Here is a 14,127-nt window from a genome sequence, read left to right as displayed (position 1 = left end):
CCTGGGAGTGGTTTTGTGAGCTCTACTGCTGCACCACCCAGCAGCACAGAAAGAGTTTCCAGCCCTCTGGGAAGAGACGCTCCCCTGCCTTTTTGTGCTTTACAAAAGCTGTTTGGTTGAGGTCAGTTTGCTTAAATCATGTAACTTCTATAAACTATTACTTCATAAGCATAAAACTTCCGATGAAGTTTAGGCTTCACCAAGTTACAGTATTTGTTTTCCTGTCTTCCAGAATAAGAGTTTGCGAGTGCTGATGGACTTGCAAGTTCAGCACACTTGAGTTTATGACTTTTGAAGGTTATTTGTACATGTGAAAGGTTATCTGTATTTCATGTCTAGGTAAAAATGATTAGTTACCTAACATGCCTTTAATAAAGGTTTATACATCAGTATAGGCATTATCTATTACACAGGGACCCATGATTGCACAAAGTATGGCAAGGCAATTTGAAAGTCTGTACCATATCAAATAATTACCTAATAAAAATAGCTCTAAATAAGATGCTTACATAATAAAAATTACTTTAAATAGGCATATGTACTAGTTCTTAATAGGACTCATTTATAAAACCAAGATTATTTACTTTACTAAACATGAATAATCAATTTGGAAATATATATTGATTTTTCAATTAACATAAATTTGTTAGTTTCTTAACACCAGTTTTCTAGAATAATTTTAAAATTTCCCAAGTGGAAGTCATCTTTTTTCAACCTGAACTTTAATCCTGAGCAAAAAGAGGGGGGAAAAAAAAACTCTGAAAGACTAATTGGTATTGCAAAATCCATTTTCATACTATGAGAATTAACTCTGGTCTAGTTACTATAATTCTGATGGTGCATGATTACTGTTATTTCTGTCAGGTATGGTAATACTTCATTCTGTCTTTCATTAATTCTTTACTAAAAAAAAATGCAATGTAGGCAAATTTAGTCATCAATCTGTTGTTATATTTGTTTATTTTTTAAATTAATTCTGACTCAACAGTTAATTGACTAGTGGGGTTATTAACTATTGCCAGAATTGTTTATTTGGTGAGATGGGGATACCATGCTGAAAGGTTTCATGAAAGATAATTAAATTAAAAGTTTTGCATTTCTGAACTCTGTTTTAGGTAGCTTATTTTTTAGAATGCCTAAGTAGTCTGAAAGCTATTTCCCACAAAATTGTTGTGTGTTTTCAACAATAAGGCATCCTATTACAGAATATGAATCGTTTCATAAAAATGTGAACAGAACTCTGAAAGATTCTGGCAGGTTTCCAATTACTTCTATCTTCTCATAAATTTTGCCTGTTTGTGCTTTAATACATTTTGTAGCAGGTTCTTTGAACCCTCTTCTGTCATTTCTTTAATTATAAATTCAAGTATTTTATACACATGTTTTAAAGAACATTATTTTTTTAAAAAGTACCTAGATATTTCTTTACTAATTTCCCAGTCTGACAGAAAAGCTTTTTTATATGCATGTGGAATACACGACCACCAATTAGCTTGACACCAACTCAGCCTCAGTAATTCTTTCATCTTGGATGCTTAAGGAAACGGTTTTCCCACCTTTTCTCTTTCATATTTAATTCCTCTTTTTATAGGTTGATTTATGCAGGATTTGTTTAAAGTACGGGAATCTTCATTATTTACTGCTGCTTTAAAATTTAGGTATGCTTTCAGTAGGTACTAGTGCTAAAAACATACAATTGAGGAAAGAAAGGGATGGAGGAGTTTTCTGAGCCAATAATGGGTCTGGAGGTGGGCAGACAACATCCTTACTAAACTGCTTTGCACTAATATTAGTGGTAAACAAAGTGTTGTTTTCAGTACGACATTCTTGGCACAAAAAAGCTACTTGGTAAGTAAAAATTTATACAATTATTCTACTGATGCTTCTAGTTTAGAGAAGATTTGTCAAGCTTATAAAAACAACCTTTACAGATGTTTAAAAGGGAAGAAATAACTACAATCAGTACCTTCTCTTGATAACACTTTTTTTTCAATCCTGACTTTTTTGTTAATAGTTCTCTGTACTGATATTTTATTCATGTTTTTTCTCTTGTTTAATGCATGTTAAGTACTGATTCTGGATCTTATTATTTCAACAGAATAAGCCAGAAGACTGCTAGATAACAGAATGTATGATAGCGTTGTTTATCTCCTCTCTATTACCCTTTAAAGAGTAATAGCTTACTTTCTGTGTGGGTTTCTAATTAATGTGCCTCTCTGCATCTCCTCTATCGTTTTAATTCTGTTCCTGTCATAAGGGAAGGTTGTTTTCCTGGATTTTGTAATCAGTGACCGTACATTGCTAACAGCACTGACTTCTAATTCTCTCTAGGAGATTTGTATATTTTTATTCTGCTTGGGTTTTTATTTCCATAAATCTCAGTGAGACCCTACTCTTGATTGATAACTACAGAGGAATTCAGTCTGGGAGGGGAAATTCATTGGACTTTGGGAATGCCATATAGACTCAGAGGCCTACCATCATTTAGTGCACTCACTGAGCCAGGCATTTTGAATATGAATTATGTCTGCATATAACTGACATGAAATTATATCAATAACCACATCCTTTAAGTTAGAATTACAATGGGAATTATGGAAGCTGAAGCAATGGCTAATCACCATTGAAAGTGAAATTACTGAAATTGCTCAAAGTAAAAAGGGAAAGAAATAAAGAAGTTTAAAATGGAAGTGTATTTTTTGATCTTTCCAACATTTTTGTAAATTGTACTGCATAAATTGCTCCAAGTTTTAGCAAAATTAATCATCATTACACATGCTAATGTGTGTTGGTTTGGCTGCACTGTGGAGTTATGCTAGCTCATATTATCCATTGCACTTTATAAGCAAAGGCGATAGGGAGAAAAACCAACCAACACACAAGACAACTCTGTCTTTGTCCTTCACACTTTACCAAAGACTTTGGTTTGAAGTCGTGTACTTTTGCAGGCCATAGAGACCCACCTCATTCGCAAATCAAGTGGGGGGCTGATGTACATTGCTGAGTGGAAGGGTGGACTGCTTGAGCACAAGATGGGACATCTCACTTGTTTTGCTGGAGGCATGTTTGCTCTTGGAGCAGACGGAGCACCTAATGACAAGACAGGCCATCACATCGAGCTGGGTGCTGAAATTGCGAGGACGTGCCATGAATCCTATGACCGTACAAGTAAGTGCTGCATTACAGAGTTTAGTTTAGTTTCACAGTTTGACTTTGTGAAGGCAGCCATTGGTATTTTTGCATAATGCTGCATGAAAGTTGTGAGAACTCTTCATCCTTCCTGAGCAAATGCTACTTTGCTCCAAGAGTAACTTTAAGAACGGCTGCTCTGTTTTATAATTTCTATGCACCTGAATCATATCTATTCACTGTAGTGATTAACATGACAGCTTTTTTTTTTCACTTTGCCAATTTCTGTATATCCTAATACAAATAAGAGAGGAAACCTGTTAATTTATATGTCAGTATAGCTATTAATCATGCGTTAAGCTCAAAAATTTATTTTATTCTCAGTTCTGTTGGTACAATGCTGCGAAAAATAGAATTGCACAAAGAAAGTGGATTTCTGTACAGGAAATTTCTTTGGATTCTTTCATCTTCTTACAAAAATAACCCTGGCAGCATTTCAGGTCCCAGAGTGTATTTTCCAGTTTGATATAGAAAAGCAAATATCCTTGTCTTTTAAGCAAAATTTCACATTTCTAGTTATATGAAGTTTTTCAGAATGCAAATGTTAGCATCACTGTTCAAACTGGAACTGCTGTTCAAGGCATTGATGAGGAACAGCTCTCTCCTACTGTCAATTATGTACAAAATATTAAAAACAGGAGGTGCTGCAGTATCTTTCAGAAATTATATACCTTTTGGATAACCTGGCTTGTGTCATATGAAAGGATAGTTGATTTGGTAGGTTATGTAATTTGAAACTTTTTTTAATGCTTTTATTTTAGCATGTGTTTTTATATTGGCTAGGCATGAAACTGGGACCAGAAGCCTTCAGATTTGATGGTGGTGTTGAGGCCATTGCTACAAGACAAAATGAAAAATACTACATCCTACGACCAGAAGTCATAGAGACCTACATGTACATGTGGCGACTCACTCATGACCCAAAGTACAGGCAGTGGGGATGGGAAGCTGTAGAGGTAATGTTCTATGGGACTTCTTAATTATTGAATTCTAATATCTTGTTAAGTGAGCTATTGAATGGTATCTGGATATTGTTTAACAGTTAGAGAGTAAACACTTACTTTAAGTCAGTAATATCAATTCAAATTTCTAGGGGTTCATTTACTAAATAGATGAACTAAGATTAAGATCATTTTGACAAAACTAAATACTGCTGCTATTGTCTATTAGAAAAACGTCTTGTGATTTCTCCTTCTTAAATATTTCTCAGATCAGGGTCATATTTGGATATACTGCTTAAGATGTTGAGTATTGTTGCATGTGAACAGCAAGCGCAGACTTGTGTCAAATTTGAGCCTTGAACACGGAAATAAGTTTTATGAAGTGTATTTTCAACAGTAATTTTACAAAGGTGATTTTAATTAAGGTGATGAAGGTCAAGATGAAGTACCAGACAGTACCAAACATTTAAAACATGGGTCACTTTCAAAAAGCATAGGTCATCTGGACTGAACTCCACTAATGGTAACAGTCTCTTCTAGATTTAAATTTCTGTGTCCCACTAGCCTTTGAGCTTCAATGAGTCATGTTGAACCTAGCTATTCGTGTTTGTCTAGCACAGGCCTTCCAAGAGGGTAGCTAGTCTATACTGCAAAAATTGGCTTGCCAAATCCATTGTTTCTCTTATTTCAGTAGTTAATCACTTACTGTTAGAGATGAGAGCCTTTGGATTTACCATGTTTCATCTTCCAGGTATTGAGTCCTTATTTCTAGAGTTTACTTATTTTCTCTTAACATTGATGTTGCCCTTGCTAAATTTTCTGTCTTTCACTGTTCCTTTGGAATTTCTAAGCAGACTGAGATCTTATAGGAGACAGAGGAAGCTGAAGAACATTATTTTTGTGGCTCTGTATACGGAAAAAAAAAACAAAAACAAAACCAAAAAAACCTCTGTGCAGCATTTTGTTCACAGTGACCTCTCCTTTGCAGAGTTACTACTTTGCAGGATTTCAAAAACATCCTCTTTGTCAGTTTGTCCAACACCTCTTGTTTCTAAGAGTGTATAACTTTCTTGGAGGGGCCCACACTGCCAGTTGTAGAAGGTTACACTATACTAAGGGCAAAGCCTGTAGACTTGTGTCATGCAATTTCTCATCCCTGAGGGACCCTACTAGAGAGTTATTACTGGGTTATGACTCCATGTACCTGGCTGCCTCAGCCACCAGTTACCTGACTCCCTCAACAGCAAACAAGATGTGTAATTGTATTCAGTATCCACTGTGTGAGATATTGAATGTATCTCAAATGTTGTGCAAGTGCTGTGAAAAAGTGTGTTTCAAGTTTGGTGATTAGATATTCTTGAAGAATTAAATTTATAGTAAAATCTGCTTTCTATAAAAGAATAGCTGCTAGCATTAACTATACTTCTACTCTCTAACTCCTCCTTGTTTGAATATTCACAGCAATTCCATATCTGCAGTCAACACTGTATTCAGCTAGGTAGACTATAGTTATTTAGGGCATTTTATTTGCCTCCCTCAGGTGTTGATTTTATTGGCCCTGAAACAATATGCTTCTGAGTTAATGATTCCAAAACAATTTTTTTTAAAAAAACCCTCTAATTTAGAGTGCTGTTCCCTTTACTTTCTTCTTTGCTAACACCACCCATAGGCACACATTTTACTACTGGAATCTTCCCAGGCAGATTATAATTGGAACATTTACAATGGCTGTTTATGGAAGTCATCCCACCAGGCTTCAGCAATGCCAAGTGTTCCTTCTCCAGGAGATGTTTTTCCCGACTCATTGTTGCTGCCCACACCGATAACATTGTTATAAGCAATTGAAATGTTTTCCTTATTATTATTCTTTACCCTGTTGGTTCAGTTTGTTTGTGTTTATTTCAAGTTCGTACACTCGTTTACCTTCTTAGTACTCCCTATGTGTTCCTTGTTTAACATTCTTGTGGTTACTCTCTTCTGGCTCTAATGTAGTGGATTAGAGCCCATTCATGGGAGATGCAGCTGGTCTCATCTGTACAGACCCATCTTCCACTGTCCTAATGTGCATCTGAGTGTTTCACGAAAAAAAATCTTACAGCTTCACAGAAGTTACACAGTCAGTTGTAGGTTTCAAATCTTTTTTTTTTCTTTTTTTTTCTTTTCTTCCTTGATGTTTATAGCCCATACAGCTCCACCTGATACTGTATTTTTTTGTTCCAGCACGTGTCATGATAGCTTCCTACAACCATTTCATAAATTCTGCTCCTTCTTGCACCAGAGAGCACATCACTCCACCCTTTTGTTCTTGGGGAAGTCCCTGACCACTGACTATGGCTGGTTTAATTACCAACACGTGGCACAAAGAGGAAGCTTCTTGAAACAAGAAAAATGGGGGAACAATCAGACCATTTGTTGTTGCCTAAAAAAGTTGTTGTTCAGGTGTTTCATGTTGATTTTCAATTCATGACACTGGCAATAACTCATTAGGTTTGTTTCCCAGTACCTTTGTCATTGAAAAGGAGGTTGCTCTACAGGTCACAACTTCTAAACTCTCCAACAAGTCTATCAATTCTTTCTCTAACTTTAATAGACTAAAAACATGCTCTAGCCTCTCCATTTTTTCTTTGGAAACTTGCTTTGCTGCTTTAATTTGAGTCCAAGATTATTCTTTGTGTACTTCAGCAGCTGGAGAAAATGCAGTTATGACCAACAGCAATATCCCCTGTTACTGAGTCAGAAAGGTTTTCTCAGCTTAGCTCTTGAAAGTCTCCCTTTCTGCATTATAAATGCAGCACATATTTAGAATTCACAGTACTTCCTTTGTTTTTTCCCTTTATGATACTTTGAGACTGTCAGACAGTTTTCACTCCCCTTGATGTTTTCCATTACTGTAGCGTAACTGATCTTAGCCACCCTCATTTTTCTGAGAAATACTAATTTAAAATGTGTTTGATTGTTTCTTCCCACCCACCACTACCCCACTGTCAGTGTGAACATCACTGTACTCTGAAACTGCAGGTATGGGCACAAAAGGCCATTACTGCCAGTTAAAGGAGGGTGAGGACCCAGAGCCTTTTAATCCTACTAATGCTGCATGTAAACATCCTGTTTCTTTAGTTAAGTGGAAAGTAGCTTTGAGAGGTAAGATACTTCACATTTGCATCGAGTAGATACCACCAGATGGCTAACATGGAGCAAATTAACCTCTTCGTTTCCACCACAGCAGCGTATTCAGGTGCCTGTACAGTATCTCCCTACAATGAATTAATAAAGAAGGCTCTAACTACATGTTAGAGCACATAAACCCCCGATGCAATTTGCTTTTATTTTACCTCGCCCTGTTTAGAATGCAGATGTTCCTTTTAATAATAGCCTTATCCTTCAAGTTCTTCTGCTGTGCTTTGGAAAACATAATCTTGTGTTTGACATTGAAAATCCAGACACAGATTCAGCATTTTGAATTCATTGCAGGTTGAAGTAGATGAGAGGGAAGGAGTAACCAGCCAGGGGAAATTACTTGTTTACACTTAAGTATATTTGTCACTTAGTAAAAGTGTCCAGGAAAATTAAAGAACCTAAAGACACGTAAGGAAAGACAAATAGGCCTGTTATATTTTAAAGGATCTCTCCTGGAGAAAAATCTCTTTTAAATATACAATAGGCAGCTTACTCTCCAGTGAAAACTACGGAGAGCCTGACATGCAAGCTAAATACATGCAGATAGCTACAGGGACTCCAGCAAAAACAAGGACGTTTAGGATATCTACTCACAGCAAAACACAGATCTTGAACAGCCTTTAGTGCAAGGGGAGGCGATGGATACCTCAGTAATTATTAGTGACTTTTATTCCCATTTCTCATCAGAAAATGCTTATTCTCCCTGTTTGCTTGTATAGACATATCTTCTGCTTTTTCATAGCTTTTTGCAGTATGTGGTTTGAAAAGCAGCATTTTTTTTTTCCCTAAATAAAATCTACATATCCTGTAATCACTCTAGTGACATTTGTAGTAACTTCACATATAGAGGAACTGGTTGTCTTCCATCTCTCTGTCGGGGGTTTGATAAAGCTCCAGGTATTTTTGTCTGGAAGTTATTGTTCCAATACCTGTCTCCACAGCAAGCACCATGTTTCAGAGTAGTGTGGCCCTGAGTAAATGTAGTAATCCATCATGTTTACTGTCATTTTCACTGTGAGAAGTTACTTAAGGCCAAAGAGTATTTCCTGCTCCAGCAGGGGGATTGGACTAGATGATCTTTCGAGGTCCCTTCCAGTCCCCAACATTCTGTGAGTCTGTGGATTTGTTTTTGAATAATGAGTTGTTTTAAATATAATCATCTTAGAATCTCCTCACTCCTTTGTTGAAGATTGGATGGGGCCCTGGGCAGCCTGATCTATTGGTTGGCAACCCTGTCCACAGCAGGGGGGTTGGAACTAGGTGATCTTTAAGGTCCTTTCCAACCCAAGACATTCTATGATCCTAAAATTTATTATACTGCATGATACCAGAGAGTTATTATAAAACAGAATAAGAAAAATGAAGAGGCTAAGAATACTTTTGACCTTGTTAAATAGGTCAATTATCAAGAAAAAAGATGAATTAATATTTTAAAAGTGTTTAAGAGAACTAATACTCAAATAAAGTATTGGATAGCAGTCTATTTAAAGACGTTATGGCTCATATAGGGGTACCAACTTTCTAATGCAAACGCCTGTCTAAAATAAAGCAAAGCAGCAAAGTTTATTAAATAGTATATCTGTATATACCTTCTACACTTCCAGCATCAGGTACATGGTTTTTTCCCTTCTGTATACACCTTCCATCTGATCTTTTTTCTCCTTCAAAATAAGCTGATCATACAGAACATGCCTGTGGTCAGAAAGAAATTATATTTTTAGGTGGTCCCTGTGCTCCTTTTTATTGTAAAATAGGAATCAGTTATTTGTTTTATACCTTTTAACTGAATACACAGTTTGGAAACTAGTTAGAGAAAAACACATTCTTACATCTAAAACATACTGCGTTGAGTCCAGCCACATCCTAGCTTTCCATCTACTCCTGTGTAACACACAAAGCTTTTTCAGAAAGGTATCAAAGAAAAATAGTGCCTACTGCAGAAAAGAAATTCAGTCACAGCCCAGTATCAGAGGTTTCCCATTGAAAAATGAAATAATTGCAAAGAGAAATCAAACAACTTACATAGAAAAATGGAGAGTTGACTTCCCTTTTTCGAAGTGACTTACAGGAGATAAGGAAAAGACTGGTCTTTATCGTGATACTCATTCTATCACAATAATTTTTAAGCACTAAAATATGAAAAAGAAAGGTATATGTGACATAATCTCTGAAGGCTGATAGACAAGCCTATGAGAGAGAGGCTATTGTTATTCCTATTAAAAAGAGGAAAAGGAAAATAAGTGAAAATACATATATCTTTCCATCCATGTCTTTCCTTCTGAAAACTGATTTGTGTTCACTTTTTATTAATTTATAATTTTGCTTCTCTTCCTAAATGTAAAATTAGACATGTGCCTATGTCTTTTTAAAAAGTTTTCTATCTAGAGCTCTATCTAGTTTTCATCTCTTTATCAAAAAAATAGTGACTTTTTTTTGCTAGTTTTATTGTCAAACCAAGAAAAACTGACAGATTATTCATTCTGTTAACCCCACTGGTGTTTTTTTCCCCCCTCTTCAGGCACTGGAAAAACATTGCAGAGTAGACGGTGGCTATTCTGGCATTAGAGATGTTTATAACAATCATGAAAGCCATGATGATGTGCAGCAAAGTTTCTTCCTTTCAGAGACACTCAAGTAAGTTAAGAAAGTTGAATTTCATTAATATGAAGTAGTTCTGTGTATCATCTTTAGAGATAAATATTTATCATTAGTACCCTCCACATTCACATAACAAAATCTGACTGATAAAGTAGAGCTTTTCTTAGATGATGGGGAGCTTTTTTTTTTTTCTTTCTGTATCAAACTAAATGCTATGACTTTTAGAAATTGCCTTTACTTCTGATAAAGGTACTTGGTAGTCTTTGTTGAGCAATTACATCTCCTCGCTTTGATAAGATCTAATTATATATGCCATCACTAATGTAGTAGTTTAACTTGGCTAGCAGCCAAACACCACACAGCTGCTTGCACCCCCCCCACATCCCTCACCCCCCACCCAGGGAATAGGGGAGAGAGCTGGAGGGGTAAAGGTAAGGAGACTCATAGGTTGAGATAAGAACAATTTAATAATTGGCGTAAAATAAACTTAAAATAGTAATGATAATGATAATATATATAAACGAATGATGCACAGCACAATTGCTCACCACCTGCCAGTAGCAATCCCAGTGGAGCAAAAAGGCACCCTGAACCCAAAACTGCAATCCCGGAAGACCGAGCCCAAGTGATTCCTGAGAGAAACCCCTAGCTTTCCAGTCAGCCCTCATTAATATACTGAACATGACATGATATGATATGGAATATCTCACTGGCACATCCAGATGTCATTTTGGGGGTTTGCTAATTACCGTGTTTCCCCCTCCCAGTCCTTTGTACTTCCAAACTACCCAAACATGATGTCCTTTGACTTCCAGCAGTGACTAAAAACATTAGTACCTTATCAACATTCTTCTCATAACAAACCCCACACTGAAACCAAAACACAGCTATTCTAGCTACTAAGAAAGAAGAAAATTAACTCTATCCTAGCAAAACCAGGACAACTAGTGAAACAAATTGAGTAGACAGAGGACTTACCAGGCTTGTATTGCATTGTTTTCATTTTAAAACTACAAAGAAAAAAACTTGCATGGTAAGCTCACAACAGCCTGCTAAGAGGAAAACCAAAAGCATTCATTATCTATCACCATCTCCTAAGTTTTTAATGAAATAAAGGAAGTTTTGTCTTCATCTCATGACTTTTTTTGCTGTGCAAGAGAAAGTGTCAAAGATCAGAAAGAAGCAGTCATGCTAGTTCAACAGAAAGTATAATACTCGAGTAAATGAAAAGTCATATATACATTTATGTACATCCTTTTTTTTTTTTTTGAGATAGTGTACAGCCTCTACTATACTTTTTACATTGGCCTATCAGAATTAGACCAAGAAAACCCTTAAGGAAAGGATGGTGATTTCAAAAAAATAAAATTTTATTTGCTAAGCAGACTTCAATAATCATGCTACAGTAGCTACTACCTTGTATCAAGACGAAAAATTAAAACATTGGATTTGTTTATCGTTAACTACTGGTTTTAATGAACCTTATCTTAGTAAATGGCTGGCCAAGCTCCTGCTAGTTTTCTTCTTTAAAAATCCTAAGCCACACATTGTTCTCAGAAGTAAGACAGGATTGGACTACGGTGTTTTCATTCCTACACCTTGATATATGTGGATATTTGGGATGAAAAAAAAATACTATGGTTGTATATTACCAAAACAATATGTAATAAAATTATAGAGGATGAAATGGAAGTGAAGTGAACTGTTGTTTAACCTTGATAGCATAAACTTCTTTGTCCTCTATCAGGATAGAGGCGTTCTTTTGTTGGTCTCCAGTTGCTATTGCCCTTAAGTCCCATCTGAGTTGAGTAGTGCAAACCATTGTAATCCTGGGACTTACATGTTGGTCTCCAGTTGCTATTGCCCTTAAGTCCCATCTGAGTTGAGTAGCCCCAAAGCTTAGTGCAAACCATTGTAATCCTGGGACTTACGGGTGTTTTGTGTTTGGTCAGCTGTTTCCATTGATACATTCATTCAGGGAAATCAGGTATTTATGTTTTCCTGAAAACCACTCTAGTTTCCCCTCCCTGATGTGGTCACATTTCCTGCTTGTTTTCTTGCCAGGTACCTATATTTGCTGTTTTCTGAAGATGATCTTCTTCCATTTGAACACTGGGTCTTCAACACAGAAGCTCATCCTCTCCCTGTTCTTCACAAAGAGGATGGGAATAAAGAAGAAAACCAGAAATAGATGAAGATTAAGTTATATTTTGTTTCATTCCTTATGTTTTTTTCCAGGACTTGGGCACATGATTTGCTTTTAAATTCCTGAGTTAAATTTTTAAATCAAGTGTTTTGCAGTCTGTTTCCTTTAACAGTAAATATTTATGAATGGACTCCAACTGATTATGGTAAAATTTCATTCCTCTTTATCCACCTGAACCACTTCTTATAAGAGAAATAGGACATCTCTCCAGATTTTGTTAGGTTGCAGTGTCATCTTGGCCAAAAAGAGCAGAGGGTCTGCATGTTACTCGTTTCCTGTTATGCTTTTAATTTGACTGCAAAATTCTTCTCTCCTCTGTGAGGAGATGTCTGCTTTAAGCTGTAATATTTTGCCATGTTGCAAAAAGCCATATTGAAGTATAAGAGCTTTTTTCTTTTATTTTTTTTGTTCTATGTTAATTTGTTTTATATGTTAATTTTTGTGTGTCATCCAAGACAAATCTTGTGACTGTGACAGCCTCTTCTTATGCGGGTCTATCATTATTTGGTAAAGTATCTGATGTATTTCATTGTCAATGAAGTCTACATAGGAATATTTTCATCTCATGCAGACACAACTCTGAAACTGCAGTATGCATTAAAGTTAGTCTAAACTTAGATTTTATGATTTTAGCACATTAGTTAGCAGTCTGTAGTTTTTCAGGTTTTTTTTATTAGAGTATTGTAATAGAATGAATTGTTTCCTTCCTTTTCTACATGGTGTTATTCTCATGTCTTTAGTCAGGCTACTATGGAGTAAAATAAGATAGTAATTTCTTATTAAAAAAGGGAGTCTTACCTTCTTTATATATTTAGTCCAGTAGCTTTCACTTGGTCGGATGGTAAAAAAGACAAAACAATAATACCTGATTACATTTTCCTGAAAGCTGAGCTGAGAATTATACCAGAGACAATTTGTTTGGTTTTCTGTGACTTCCTCAAACATTCAGGTTTAGACTTGACAGTTTATTATCACAAGGCAATTTAATGTATTTACCTGAATAATACTAGATGTTCAGGTGCCTTGAAAGAAACTTTTCTCCTTAAAAGAAGATAATAATTTAGGGAGGAAATTATCCAGCATAGAACTAAGACCTTCTGAAAGCACCAATCTATCTTCTCCAAGTGACAGAAATGCAGTGTGCTTAAAAATATTCCCTAGATTAGAGCCCTGGCTTGCTGAGAAAGGTAATAGCTTTGCCTAAAATATTTTACTTTGTGGTGTCACCAAAGGCGGGGGAAATAAATAAATAAAAGAGGAAAAAAAAGGCGCAAGTAATTCCTGTTTCTACTTCAGTGTAGTTTGGAATGGTTTACATGATTATTAAGTCTACCTATGTTTTTATTTAGTGACAGGATGACTTTCATACGTTTTGAGTAGGGTATAGCACCTGACTTCCCATTCATTATGGGAAGCACATTATTCACCGATTGGACTGCAGCAAAACAAACACAGTTCTCAACATAATCTTCTTTAAATGTATTTAGTAAGATAGCTCACATGTCCAGCATAGCTAATCACAGCTGAGGAAGCACATTTGTTTGTTTAGGCATTACAGAGTAATTTTTATACTGATAGAGGTCTGCAATGTACATTTTCTTAGGTAGAATCCAAGAGCAAAGATAACTGATTACATTTTTATATATAGCAGCTGGAGGCTGACCCATACATTTGACCTTCTGGAGTCTGTAGAGACAGCACTGCCTCTCTGGTTCCCCTGCAGATAGAGAAGATAGATAGATAGCAAGAAGATGCCAAAGGCATTTATGTATGGGACAAGGCAAGAGGATCTTCAGTGATACTGATCCTTCCATTGCAGGACTGGCAGAGCTGTGCATGGAAGTTAAGCATAGAATGGTGTGGGTTGGAAGGGACTTTAAAGATCATCTAGTTCCAACCCCCCCTGCCATGAACAGGGACCCCTTCCGCTAGACCAGGTTGCTCAGAGATTCATCCAGCCTGGCCTTAAACACTTCCAGGGAGGGGGCATCCACAACTTCCTTGGGCAACCTGTTC

General features: G+C 36.3%; 1 protein-coding gene across 1 annotated transcript in view; it reads left to right on the top strand.

Annotated features, from left to right (window-relative positions):
• LOC104518849 (mannosyl-oligosaccharide 1,2-alpha-mannosidase IA) overlaps positions 1-12,873 on the top strand; it is a 29,662-nt gene extending 16,789 nt beyond the window's left edge. Inside the window, exons 4-7 of the mRNA XM_010168885.2 lie at positions 2,949-3,168; positions 3,973-4,145; positions 9,826-9,941; positions 11,970-12,873. Of these exons, the coding sequence (XP_010167187.2) occupies positions 2,949-3,168; positions 3,973-4,145; positions 9,826-9,941; positions 11,970-12,096 (636 nt within the window). The 3' untranslated portion in view covers positions 12,097-12,873. The remainder of the gene's footprint in view (positions 1-2,948; positions 3,169-3,972; positions 4,146-9,825; positions 9,942-11,969) is intronic.
• The last annotated feature ends 1,254 nt before the right edge of the window (positions 12,874-14,127 follow it).

The sequence above is a fragment of the Antrostomus carolinensis genome, unplaced genomic scaffold (assembly GCF_000700745.2).
Source record: "Antrostomus carolinensis isolate BGI_N321 unplaced genomic scaffold, ASM70074v2 scaffold7915, whole genome shotgun sequence".
In the NCBI taxonomy this organism is placed as follows: Eukaryota; Metazoa; Chordata; class Aves; order Caprimulgiformes; family Caprimulgidae; genus Antrostomus; species Antrostomus carolinensis.
The sequence above is the reverse complement of the archived record's forward strand: the minus strand, read 5'-3'. Positions and strand labels throughout refer to the sequence as shown.